Source organism: Acartia tonsa, chromosome 11, assembly GCF_053477335.1.
Source record: "Acartia tonsa isolate MP-2025a chromosome 11, ASM5347733v1, whole genome shotgun sequence".
Lineage (NCBI taxonomy): Eukaryota > Metazoa > Arthropoda > Copepoda > Calanoida > Acartiidae > Acartia > Acartia tonsa.
This window is the reverse complement of record NC_137270.1, coordinates 45,236,832-45,251,020: the sequence shown is the minus strand read 5'-3', so window position 1 is coordinate 45,251,020 and position 14,189 is coordinate 45,236,832. Positions and strand designations below refer to the sequence as shown.

The 14,189-nt window shown below is 34.3% G+C and overlaps 2 protein-coding genes across 2 annotated transcripts; both read right to left on the bottom strand.

Moving 5' to 3' along the window:
* Positions 1-454: 454 nt before the first annotated feature.
* Positions 455-8,652, bottom strand: LOC145331313 (acetylcholine-gated ion channel acc-4-like). Its single transcript, XM_080175930.1, has 8 exons — positions 8,602-8,652; positions 6,881-6,922; positions 5,868-5,911; positions 4,920-4,953; positions 4,354-4,455; positions 3,155-3,270; positions 2,019-2,122; positions 455-464 (listed from the first exon to the last, which is right to left on the bottom strand). The coding sequence occupies exons 1-8, from the start codon at positions 8,645-8,647 to the stop codon at positions 455-457; spliced, it is 498 nt and encodes a 165-aa protein (XP_080032056.1). The 5' UTR covers positions 8,648-8,652.
* Positions 8,653-10,294: 1,642 nt separating this feature from the next.
* On the bottom strand, positions 10,295-12,984 carry LOC145331312 (glycine receptor subunit alpha-2-like). The gene is made up of 5 exons (XM_080175929.1): positions 12,937-12,984; positions 12,597-12,681; positions 11,646-11,761; positions 10,726-10,788; positions 10,295-10,354 (listed from the first exon to the last, which is right to left on the bottom strand). Exons 2-5 carry the CDS (start codon positions 12,679-12,681, stop codon positions 10,295-10,297), a joined length of 324 nt encoding a protein of 107 aa, XP_080032055.1. The 5' UTR covers positions 12,937-12,984.
* Positions 12,985-14,189: the final 1,205 nt, after the last annotated feature.

Here is a 14,189-nt window from a genome sequence, read left to right as displayed (position 1 = left end):
AATCATAAGTTTAAACCAGTTTTTTAGTCGGTGCCTTCGGCACCTCGGGGCTAAAAAACTAGTTTTAATCTTATAATTGAACATTCTATACCGCGGAAAGCCGTTTATAATACGATGCGAGAAATAACTAAATTATTTATGATTATTTACAATGAAATGAAATAAAACGTAATTTTGCAGTATGCCTCCGAATTTGATTATTATAATTTCCACTGGAATAAAAACCAGTTCTGAGCCATACTGAAAAATCATATATATAGCATTATAGACGATTTCCCAAGAAAAATGTCAAAAATCACAAAATTATCCCTGTTTTATTGACCCGGGCCTTTGCGGAACAAATAAATTGACCCTTTACTGTCTCTATCTGCGGAAAACTGTCTATGATACGATGGGATAATCAATTTATATTGTATGTTTATTTAATACTAACATTGTCGTTCTTTTCTTTGAATTAGCTCAAACTGAAATAATGATTCATTTATATTATACAATATACATGTAGTAAGAATTTATGTTTGTTCGTTAAGATATCACTAACTGCTATGCCCCTAGAAGCATTTAGGGAAAATGAAGTTTGTCATGGACCTATAAGAAGCTTCACTGTAAAAGAGAACCATATATGTAGGTTTAGCAGTTCTTCGCTGCAGACAAAAAAGCTCACTACTTTATATAATAGGAAAATGGCTTATCTATCTATTATTTTATTCTTAACTAACTGGCCAATAGACAATATTAAATAGAAGAATCAGAGCTGGGAATTATTCTTACCTAACTGGCCAATAGACAATATTAAATAGAAGATAGAGAGAGCTGGGAATTATTCTTACCTAACTGGCCAATAGAAATTATTAAATAGAAGAATCAGAGCTGGGAATTATTCTTACCTAACTGGCCAATAGACAATATTAAATAGAAGAAAGAGAGCTGGGAATTATTCTTACCTAACTGGCCAATAGACAATATTAAATAGAAGAATCAGAGCTGGGAATTATTCTTACCTAATTGGCCAATAGACAATATTAAATAGAAGAAAGAGAGCTGGGAATTATTCTTACCTAACTGGCCAATAGAAATTATTAAATAGAAGAATCAGAGCTGGGAATTATTACCCAACTGGCCAATAGAAATTATTAAATAGAAGAATCAGAGCTGGGAATTATTCTTACCTAACTGGCCAATAGACAATATTAAATAGAAGAATCAGGGCTGGGAATTATTCTTACTTAACTGGCCAATAGACAATATTAAATAGAAGAATCAGAGCTGGGAATTATTCTTTCCTAACTGGCCAATAGACAATATTAAATAGAAGATTCAGAGCTGGGAATTATTCTTACCTAACTGGCCAATAGACAATATTAAATAGAAGAATCAGGGCTGGGAATTATTCTTACCTAACTGGCCAATAGACAATATTAAATAGAAGAATCAGAGCTGGGAATTATTCTTACCTAACTGGCCAATAGACAATATTAAATAGAAGAATCAGAGCTGGGAATTATTCTTACCTAACTGGCCAATAGACAATATTAAATAGAAGAATCAGAGCTGGGAATTATTCTTACCTAACTGGCCAATAGACAATATTAAATAGAAGAATCAGAGCTGGGAATTATTACCTAACTGGCCTATAGACAATATCAAATAGGAGAATCAGAGCTGGGAATTATTACCTAACTGGCCAATTGACAATATTAAATAGAAGAATCAGAGCTGGGAATTATTCTTACCTAACTGGCCAATAGACAATATTAAATAGAAGAATCAGAGCTGGGAATTATTCTTACCTAACTGGCCAATAGACAATATTAGATAGAAGAATCAGAACTGGGAATTATTCTTACCTAACTGGCCAATAGACAATATTAAATAGAGGAATCAGAGCTGGGAATTATTCTTACCTAACTGGCCAATAGACAATATTAAATAGAAGAATCAGAGCTGGGAATTATTCTTACCTAACTGGCCAATAGACAATATTAAATAGAAGAATCAGAGCTGGGAATTATTCTTACCTAACTGGCCAATAGACAATATTAAATAGAAGAAAGAGAGCTGGGAAAGCATAAGAGAATGCTGTGTCTATGTAGGTCAACTGATCACCGTGCCAATGGCCAGTCTAAAAAAAGATAAATGTAATAGTTACTTATCGCATCGTATTATGGACAGCTTTCCGCGTATAAAAGAATGAGAAAAAAATAACACTGGGTATTAATCGGTTTCTAAGTGTTCCTCGAAAATAAATTTTTTACAAGGATGACAACATCCATAAAAGCGAAGCGCTGACACGGTAGGACAAACGGACATTAACACTTGTATAGTGTTAGAACTGAATAATCAGAATATAAATGTATAAGAGTCGATCCGATGCAAAATTGTAAGTAAATTTGTTGAAAAACTGCTTGATACAGAATAATGTTTATAAACATACTTACATTTTTAGGACTTAATTATAGAGTTGCTTCGCTTATAATATTGTACTTTGATGTCCCAGGAATCAGTATACAAAAAATCAGATCAATTGGATAATTAGATCATATAAAAATTTGTTGTTAAAAAAGTAAAAAAATCAACATGTTTAAAATGGACGTACGGAAAATTTGGTAATGATTATAGAGTTGCTACGCTTTCTAAATCGTACCTAACTACTACAGGAATCACCATGCAAAGTTTGAAATCGATAGGACAATTCTAACATGCCTAAATTAACGAAAAAAGCTATCCGTTACAGACGGACGGACGGCCGGACGTACGGACGGACCGACCCTAATTATAGAAAAGCTTCGCTTTTAAAAAGGATAATGTGTCAGACTGACATATAGTAGCTTATAACAACTAAATTGGTTGTTTTTCCACAAAGTGTATGTCGAGCACTGACCCCAACTCCCAATAAACGAAAATTTGCAAAATTAGGGGAAGTGGGGCTTCAGTGCTCAAAAAGGCACTTTTAGTGAATCTCTCTTAAATGTTTAAACAACTTACCTTTGGTGAACTCATGCTTTTAACCTCTTGTTGCATAAGAAGTTTTTTCTTCTGAAGTAGAACAACATAAGCCATCAAAGCTCCAATCCCCGCCCCCCACGCCCCCCAACAAAAAATAAGAGAAAAGGGCTTTTTTAGTGAATCACCCTAAAATGTTTAAACAACAAACCTTTGGTGAACTCATGCTTTTAACTTCTTGCTGCATAAGAAGTTTTTTCTTCAATAGAAGAACAGCATATGCCATCAGGGCTCCAAACACGAAAATGACACAGGTCATCATCCAGACTAGAATAGTTATATCTAGCATCATATTATAAACAGCTTTCCGCGGATATGAAATGTACACTTATAAGATTAAAACTAGTTTTTTAGACCCGAGATGCCAAAGGCACGGGCTAAAAGAAATAGCTGTAATCTTACATTTTTTATATTCGTAGAAAACTGGATAAAGTACGGTGCTATACATAATTTTTCAGATGAGAACTGGTTCTAATCCACCTGATATTAATGGTTTCGAAGCGACACTGGAATAATGGATATAGATAATACGTGGATATTATGACAGGGTGAAATGTTGGCGTCAATTTAGGTTGCTAACTTGGATATTATTTGTCAGTAGGTTCATCCAGTATGATACAGTGGGGGGTGGATATGGGAGATTGTTATTTTAGCCAGCTACAAGTTTCACTTTATTAGAGTACATGATAATCTAGTGTATGCTCCAAGCAATAATTTTTCCATTTCTAGAATAGTTATATATTGCTGTTTTATTTGCCTCTAGGTGCACTTGTGTGAAGGGGGGTTGGTTGGTTAAATCGACCGTAAACTATTGATTTTAGTTGAGTAACTTAAAGTTAATTCACCCCTTAAGAGATTATTATACTTATTTTTACAACTTGCTTGAAAAAGAAGGGTCGAATAAGACCCTCCTTTCCTCAAATGCCCCTAGGGGCCATTGAGGTGGGGGGGGGGGGAGGGGAAGTCGATCAGCCCTCTATAAATTGTAGAAAATGTAAGAAGGAAATCCCAGGAAGTCATACATTGGCGCCGCCCAGCGGCACTTAAAAATTATTGTTTTGAATTTCTTCTCTTAGGGAGATTTTTCATGAGGTGATAGTGGTACTTTCCCCCAAAATAGTTATTAACCTGCCCAGGACCTATGAGAAACTGCACTGCAAAGAAGAATCATATCGGTCTAGTGGTTAGCAAGATCCTTCGGTAAAAACAATCAAACAGACAAAGATCCTTTTACTTTATTATAAGGATACACACAATTAAGGGGTCCATTAGTTTTAGGAGCAGAGCTATTCTTTGATTTGCTCTGAGAGGTGGTCCTTACTACATATTATAAGGATTTGGTAAACTTACTTCCCATAGCTGTAACACCTTCTGTATTCGGAGAATTATTAATGACAGTGTTGAAAATATTTACTAGGACAAGAAATGTTGTCACAAGCAGACCCATCCGACCTAAAGAGATATATAAAGTTTATATATATGATGTTTAACTAGCGGATACGCCCCCTAGAGGCCTCTAGGGGCACTTGAGGAGGGGGGGGGAGTTGAATCCAAAAACCATTTTTTATTTAGATTTTTTAAAGTAAAAAAAAAATTAAAGGGGGGGTAACGACCTCCCCCCCCCCTGACGCCATTTTTCATTTTAGTGTTTAAAAAGATTGGGAGGGGGGCGTACAGAAAATTACAAAAACGTAAAATCTAGGAATCGATCTGGCACCCCAATTAACATACAGACGGGCAAAACAATGTATAGATTAGATGAGCATATGTAAAAGGAGTTTTCACTAAAAATTTCAGCCTTCTATCTTTAACAGGAGTCGAGAAATCCTGTTTACCCCATTGTGTTACGGACTGGCGGACGGACAGACAAAGTGCATTATCGAGTAGCTTTGCTACTAAAAACCATTGCAAGTTACCTGGTACTACTTCGGGAGGAATGAAAAAACTGACCTAAAGATTCAAAAAATGGTTTAACAAACATCCAAATAGAAAGGATTTTAACTTTATAATAAAGTAACAGGATCTCTGGGTATGTATTTGTTTTTCTGTCTTTGTGTCTGTACTCAAAGATCTCGCTAACCGCTGAACCTATTTGGTTCTTCTGTATTGGGAGGCGTTCAGTGCTCTACTGGCATTTCAAGTGAAAACGCCGTTATTCTTACTAACCTACTGTGGACATACAGTCTTGAGGTTAAGATATACTATACTTATAAAGAAGTTTTGCTTTTTTATTAGCGTTTTATACGAAGCACTGCGCCATCCCAAAACTGGTTTATTAGGCTAGAAATAGGCCTAGGCTTGAAATAGGCCTGAAATAATATTTTCCTACGTTTCCCATCCCTTATCCCTGAAAATTATATAACAAGGATGACAACATCCATAAGAATCGAAGGAAACAGTAATGGAGAAACGGATAAATTGAGTTTCAGAGCATATTTTTATAGGTTGTTAGTCAAAAACTAAATCTATATAGAAAATAAGAATATACATAAAATATTTTTTAATAGCAGCTAAGAAATCCAGAGCTGGATCTTTAAAAGTGTAGCCGTAGCCGTGGCCGTTGCCAGAGGTACAGCCACTAACCTAATAGCGATCTGAAAATCAAATTGGCTACGCGTGGCCCCGGCTATATGCGATCTTTAAATCACAACCACTTTTTGAATTTCAGTAAAAATACGAAGAAAAAAAAATAATAATAATGCGTAAAAACTTGAAACATTTAAAAATCCATGTTTTATTGGCAGATCTGGCAGTGGCGACGGCCACGGCTACGGCTACACATTTAAAGATCCATCTCAGTGTTCTCCTATATCGGACAGACGGACATTCTAGAGTAGCTTCACGACTAAAAATAAAAGAATTACCCATGAACCGACCACAATTAAACCAGAGGGGAGATAGTAGTTTACTAAAAAAAAAATATATTTACAGTAACAGGATGTCTGAACATATGTAGCGAAAGATCTCAATTAAAGCTTTTTATAGGTTCAGGGAAAATTTATAAGAGCAAACAAATAACAGCGGTTTTCCAGTATTGCTCCGAAACCTAATAATATCCGCTGGTGTAAAACCGGTTCTGAGCTACAATGAAAAACCATGTATAGTATCGTATTATAGCAAATTTTCTACAAATAAAAGAATGAAATATCATATGATTAATACTAGTTTTGTTAGCCTAGGAATTAAGCCCGTCAGGGTTAACAAAACTGGTTTTAATCGTATAATTTTTCATTTTAATATCCACGGAAAGCTGTCTATTATACGATGCAATAATAAATATAAAATTTTGGGTGCAAGTATAATTAATTGACAGTCCAATGTCCCCTCCCTCCTTGCATAATTACTCAGAGAGAGAGAGGGGACAATGGGCTGTTTATTACTCTAGTCCCATAAGTTTTAGAATAACGTTTTCTTACTCGTTGGGTTAAAAACTTTGAAATTTGATTGGTTGGTTAATTAAGTTGAGTTTTCAAACGTTCCAATCACTAATTTTAATCTACAGAAGGGGTAATTTTGTGTGTCATCATTGAGGATGTACATCAATTTAATGGCCATTAAACTTTTTTGTTAATTATATGTCCAATCTTCAAATTTGATTTTTTTTTAGTACCGTAGTTATTTTTTAACCCATGACTGTGGCGCATCCGCTCTTTGTCGGGGAGGTGATAGGTTAAAATCTCGGCTTAACACAGGGTCATAACTTTTAAGACGTTTTAATGGTTCGTACTGATGCTATTTCAGGTGCGTGACATAAATAGTTAGAGTAGGGTGAATGCCATGGCCCAAAACAAGAGCAACTCATTACCATGCACAGTTAGGACTTTAAAGCCAAAGATCGTGCAATTATCCTGCCCCAAAACTAAACTGTAAACCATACCAAAATATTTTCTTGAATATCTTGTCAAAGTCATCTCAAAGCCTACAAGTAAAGGATGGTGGATTAATTAAGGGTTAGATTTTGTACTATACATATTAGGAACACATGGAGTTTTTATCTATAACCCATTGTCACAAAACCGGTTGAATGTACAAAAAATATTTGTTCACAAGAAATTCAGTAAATCTAATTGCCTAAATAAAAGTAAATTAGAGTCACCTTTATAAAACAACTCATTCCAACCCTATGACGCCATTAAAACCTCGGGAATGGCAAAAATCGTCAAAGACCGGCGCTTTAATGGGATAAAAAGGCTGATTCACTAAATGTACAAAAAGATATTTCTCGTATTCATTCGAATCTGGTGGATAGGAACCGGTCCTCATCCATACGAAAAAACTATGTCTAGCACTGAATTATATCTAGCTTTCTACGAATTTTTTAGCCGGTGCCTTCGGCACCTCGGGGCTAAAAAAACTAGTTTTAATCTGATAATTGTACATTCTATATCCGCGGAAAGCCGTTTATAATACGATGCGAGAAATAACTATTATATAGCCAAATATTCATTTAGAAGCAACAATTTATTCGTTATTTGCCCTTGTACATTTTCGGTCTACTGGGTGAAGGAAGATATGATGAATATCTAAACAGAGTAGGGTTGGCAATCCGTCAAATTTTTGGACTGGATTCGGATTCGTAAAAAAATCCGCCAGAAAATTAATTTATAAGCCGGATTCTTATTTTTTTACGGATTCCGGCTTTCCTGATTCCGCACTCTAGCAATGTTTTAAAAGTCATTTTTAAAAATAAATTCAGGGATTAAATTTTACCGGGTACTGAATCTAAAACTTCGTTTTTTCATATTTTCGCAGTAGCTTTTCTCTTATTTCTAGACCCTACAGCGGAACACAGTAAACGTGTCAGACTGATTATGACGTAACAAAAAAAAATTAGCCAATGAGAAGCCGTTATTGACCAATTGTAAAATTTATAGTGGCCTTTCATTGGCTAATTTTTTTTGTTACGTCATAATCAGTCAGACACTATTACTGTGTTAAAAACTTTAAATATATATTCGGACCAAACAAAACTTAAAACGCCAATTTTAGCCTAACAATTAACAATCCGAATTCGCAATTAAAATAACGGATTCCGGATTCGAATTCTGGATTCCAAAATTGTCCAAAAATTGGGAGGATTCCGGATTCGGATTGCCAACCCTAATAGAAAGCACTATTTTTTCACGTAATTTTATTAAGTTGGGTGCAAGCTTCCAGTCAAATGCGCTTATTAGGTCAAACCGATTTAAATTATAACTAAATGCATAGTATTTGTTCGAAATACATGCAATTTTCTGTAAATTAAATTTTGGTAGGTTTTAAACTATTATTAAATGAACGTAAAATTTTGGGGAAAAATACTTATTCTACTAAGGCTTCTCAAATAAAAATTTTAAATGTCTGTTTCATCCAATTTAAGTTTAAGTTTAGATTATGTAATCTATCCTGTAGTAGCCATAACTTTAAATAGTTGATAAATTCCAGGGCTCGGCAGCCGCGTATCAGCCGCCTGTATTATTCCAATTATCATTCCAAATAGTCTAAAAATCTTTCCCAAATATGGCAGTAATCCTTATCTTCAAACATTTTTTTTCAATCCATCCAAACGGGTTTAAATTTGAGGTATAGTCGCGGCTGCCAAGCCCCGATAAATGCTACCTGTCAAAGAGTAGTTGACAAAACCATTGCCATAAACAAGATCCATTCCTGGTGAAATAGGTTTGCTATAAAGTTTCAGCGGCTGACGTTAATACAATCATGACAACATCCATAAGAAGCAAAGCGCAAAAATACATGGTATGAACAAACGGACAAAGTAGATCATCAATTGTCATAAAAAAAATGAGAATATATGCAAAAAATTACAGAAAATCACGTAACCTTTACGATTTATTTATTTGACGCATGACCGACAGACTGACGGACAAAACAATCTATAGCCTAGATGCACATATGTCATAAGAATCTTCACTGAAAATTTCAGCAGTGTGTCTTCAATAGCACCCGAGAAAATCATATTTCCCCCATATACAGACATGCTATAGAGATGCTTCTCATAATACAAATTACCTAATCATTCTAGTAATAAACATTAATAAAATAATGTTTTAAGGTAGACATACTGACTTTTTTATATTCACTAAATTAGAACCAATTGTTACAGAAATTACTATTCAGAGTTTGAAATCAAAGACAATTTTAATAAACGATTAGTGCTATGTATTGAGGACGGTTTGAACCTACTTTATAAGAAAATATTAACTTCTTAAAAAGGCTAAAAGTTGCCTAAGCCCTAAATTATCTAAATAAGATTAAAACACTAGAGGGGGGGGGGGGGCGGGGGGTGTAGTAAATAACTGTATCCCCCCCATCAAAATGACCTTGTGTCGTCTCTCAATTGGGTCATTAAAAATCAACCAGTGGTGTCGGTAATATCAACACAGCCAAGTAGCAAAACAATTTTTTGCAGACGAAAAAGGTCATTGGAAAAGGGAGGTAGGTAGTTATCTGTATATACAATACATCTATACTATAGAGTGTTTATCTAACAAACCCTTCCTGATAAGAGTCCTAGCTTAGGTTCATAGTCTAAGATTGTGTTTCTCTCATGCGGCTATAATGTATAGGATCAATAAAAAAGGATGCAGATAGAGAGGTGACATTGGGCTGTTTATTACACTAGTCTGTTTATTACACTAGTTTTATGAAAAGTTTAATTATTCGTTAGCTTATAAACTCTTGGGACTTTTCTTACATTTTGATTGGTTGGTTCATTAAATTAAGTGTCTAAACGTTTCAACCACTAATTTTTATCTACAAAAGGATGTATATCAATTTATCGGCCATTGTCTTATCCTTTTAGATCTCTTAAAGGGATGACAACATCCATAAAAAGCGGAGCATAAAAAATAATAAACAACACAATCAAAGGTAGCACAAAGAATAGTTATTTATCGCATTGTATTATAGACAGCTTTCCGCGGACATTAAAATATAAAAATTATAAATTTAAAACCAGTTGTGTTATCCCAAGGGGCAGAAATATTCGTGGTAAATTGTCTGTAATACAATGCTATACATGATTTTTCAGTATGATTGAGAACTAGTTCTAATCCAGCGGATATTAATCACGAAACCTTTATAAAAAAAGTATTTAAGTCTTTTATGGCATAAACAACAGACTGACGGACCAATTGAGTTGTATACAGAATACTCTTGCAAAAAAAGGGAATTCTGACCAAAAATCAGCGATCTATTTTAAGTATTGTCCGAGAAAATCTCATTTCCTTCATAGCGTATTGGACAGACTGCCAGTCAAAGAAAATTGTAGAGTAGCCTTACTAATAAAACGTTAAAATATTCCTCCAATCAGATCAGCTGAAAATGGATTTCCTCTTCGAGCCCTAGTTTCCTAAAGTGTACAGCAGATAACCCAATTATTGCAGACCCTATTTTCAGCGACTCAGGTCAAATGGAAAAGCGATTTAACGTATAAACAATTTATACATTATACATTCAATGATTTAAAGTTTTCAAATTTTTATTTTTTTTTGAAGTTTAAAGCTTTTTTAGCTTGTAGCAAATCTTGAGAAAGGACGCGGAAGCTACGCACACTTTCGGAAACTAAAATTCAGTTCATCTCCAATCAGTTTTTAAAGTTTTATTTACTGTAGAGTTAGGTTTCAAACACTGAACAAATTGATTTCTCCATTTTAGGGAAGCTTAGATCCTTGGATAGTTTTGGTCTATTTTTTAACCTTTTTTATTGATCCGTGTTCCTGCCTTATACTGAAGTAGTGAAGCATTAAATTCCATTTTTGCAGCACTCCAGGCAAAGCTGCCAACCTAAAAAAAAACAATTTTGTTATGATTTTTATCTTAATATCCGTGGAAAATTATCTGTAATACGATGCTATAGATGATTTTTCAGTATGGCTAAGCACCGTACTTCAAACATATTTTATCAAATAAACATGAAAATTGGAATGAATATTATTTTGAAATCAAATAATAGTTATTTCTCGTATCGTATTATAAACGGCTTTCCGCGGATATAGAATGTACAATTATAAGATTAAAACTAGTTTTTTTAGCCCCGTGGTGCCGAAGGCACCGGCTAAAAAAACTAGTTTTAATCTTATGATTGTACATTTCTATATTCGTAGAAAACTGGATATAATACGATGCTAGACATAGTTTTTTCGTATTCATGAGAACCGGTTCCTATCCACCGGATTCAAATGAATACGAGAAATATATTTATTAAATTCTTAATTTCTTTAGCTTTAAAAATCGTACAAAATTCCAATATAGTTCAATATTTATTGCATTGTATTATAAACACTAAACAGCTTTCCGAGAATATAAAAATGTAAACGGACAAACAAATCTGGTTTTAATATTATGATTGTACATTTTTATATGTATTTGTAGAAAATTGGATATAATACGATACGATACATAATTTTTCAGTGTGGCTGAGAACAAGTTCAAATCCAGCGGATATTAATTGTTTCGAAGCCATACTGAGCTGGATCTTTAAATCATTTTAGTGGTGAGCCAGATCGGGGTGAGCCAACTTTCCACCAGTGAGAGCACAGCATTTTATGAAATGCCGCGCTGTGATAGGCTAAAATTTGGCTCACCTCGATCTGGCTCACCACTAAAATGATTTAAAGATCCAGCTCTGGAAATAGGTTTACCTGAAATTTACAAGTCTGTGAGTCGAGGGGAAACCGCTCAAACCTCATGGGACACCAGAAGGTAAAAATAACTTCTTGACTGTATATCACTTTTTCTCCATTTACTATCCATAAACCTTGAAAATTTACAAGAGCTGGATCTTTAAATCTTTTTAGTGGTGCAGCAGATTGGGGCGTGCCAGAGATGGTCTGGAGGTAAGCCGACGGTGTGGTTAAAAAACATTAATTTTTAAAAGATTTTTGGCGCAGTCCAATCCGCGCCAGTACAATTTTATAACTTTCGCCGTGTCAGTACAATATTTTATGGTTAAAGTTATAAAGTTATATATTGTTTTATAATAAAACAATATATAATTTATTTTAAAAATAATTATAAAAATGTTTTCACAATAGTTTGACAATAAAATATTAAAACTAATTGAAGAAAATATTAATTTATTAAATATGGTTCACCCTGATCTGGCGCGGTGGTTACACCAAAGGAAAGTAGCCGGTGCGTCAGAGGTGATCCACTTGGTGCGCCGGATCGCCAATGAACCCAATTTGATTTAAAGATTGATATGAGGTGCGCCAAATCTGGTGCACCCCGATCCGGCGCACAACTAAATGATTTAAAGATCCAGCTAAGGATGACAACATCAAAAAAAAAGCTTAGCCTGTCTCATGAAAAACAAATCCTTACATAAAAGTTATAGGATCTGTGTGTGTGTGTGTGTGTGTGTGTGTGTGGGTGTTTCAGTCTGTACCGTTAATCGTTGAACCAATATGGTTCATCTTTACAATGTAGGATCTTATAGGTTCTAGGAATGTTTATTGGGGGAGAGTAACATAAAGATAAAGATAAGGCCCTCTAGAGGTAAGCAACTTTAATAGAAGTCACAAAAAAATTCATTTTCCTAACAGTGATACGGACTTTTAAACAAACCAAGGATAAAAGTATCCAAAGTCTACCTGCAAATTTATCTAAAATGTACAGAAAATCTGAACTCTTCATGCTGTACACAAAAATGTCTGGTTTCCACATATTCTGTAGCATCTAGAATTACAATCAATACATTATTACTAGGATGTTGCATCCAATTTTCATGTACTCTGATATAGTGACGCCTGTAGCAGGCTAAAATAAGGATCTCCCCCTAATCCCCAGTTCGAGGTAATTCTGGAAAATGTGTTATGCTTCTAAAAGCTTATTTCTTATGCTTTTGGAAATACACAAGGACAGTCACCCAACCCCTACAAAAACAAATGTCAGAACAAGCATTTCCTATACCAAAATAATGTAAGAACTTACACTGGCATCAATAGTATGATATTCATCATCATTCAAATAGGCTGTGTTCTTAACTAAAATAATAGTTATAATAGACAGCTTTCCGCGGACAATAAAATAAAAAAAATTAAGTTTAAAACCAGTTTTGTCAGCCCCGATGGGCTGAAGGCCTTGGCTAAGAAAACTAGAATTAATACTATGATTTTTATTTTAATATTCTTGACAAATTGTCTGTAATTCGATGATATACATGATTTTTCAGTATGACTAAGAACAGGTTCTAATCAATTGGATATTATTCGTTTTGGAGTCCAAACTGGAAATAGTTTTCATTTAGGCACCTTAGGCATTTTGAAGATCTTTAGGGATAAGACAAGGACAATAAATTGATATGCATTTCCAATGATGATAAATAAAATTGCCCTTTTTGTAGATTATATGTTGAAATGTAAAATCTCATGAACCTATCAAAATTCAATAAAAGTGCCAACAGTTTTTGAACCAACGAATAACATTATGTGCTTAAAAACTTTGGGTGCCAGTATAACTTTCAGTCCAATGATTAGATCTGTCGTCCAATGTCTCCTCACTCCATGGAATAATCAAAGACTTCAAAGGGAAAAACAGCTTTAATTAAAAATGCATTACATAAATAACTAAAAATTTAAAAAAATATTTTTTATTGCGGTTAAGAAATGGTTTTAATATGGCTGAGATATTAAACTTACCAATTATCCTTGGTTCAGTCCACCTTACTCTAAAATCGTGGGCGTGCTATTTAGAGATAAATGAGGGGTAAGGGGGAAAAGAAAAAAAAATTGGGGTTGAGAAAGGGGGTTCTAGGGGCGATTTGTCTTGGGATGGTACCCTATATCAAAATAGTTTTAAACCGTTTTTTTAAAACAGATTCACTGTAAAGGAGAACCAGATAAGTTTAGCAGTTGGTGAGGTCCTTCGCTCTGACTTTTAAGTAAGGATTACTATCTTACCCAAAAGTTTACAAAAATAAATATTACATAAGACAAGAGCCCCATTAAAATTAAAAATTTTAAAGGCTTGCCTTCCCTTTTTTCACTGCTTTTTAGTTTACTCCTCACATGAAAAATCCTGCACATGCTACTAAGCATTGATATATTTCTAAATATAAAAATATTGTTTCACATTGACTATCTATTATAATAAAGTAACAGGATGTTTGTATGTGTGTTTGTGTTGGGGTTGCTTCTAGAGGCCTCTAGGGGCGTAGCCGCTAGTCTATAATACAAAGTAGAACG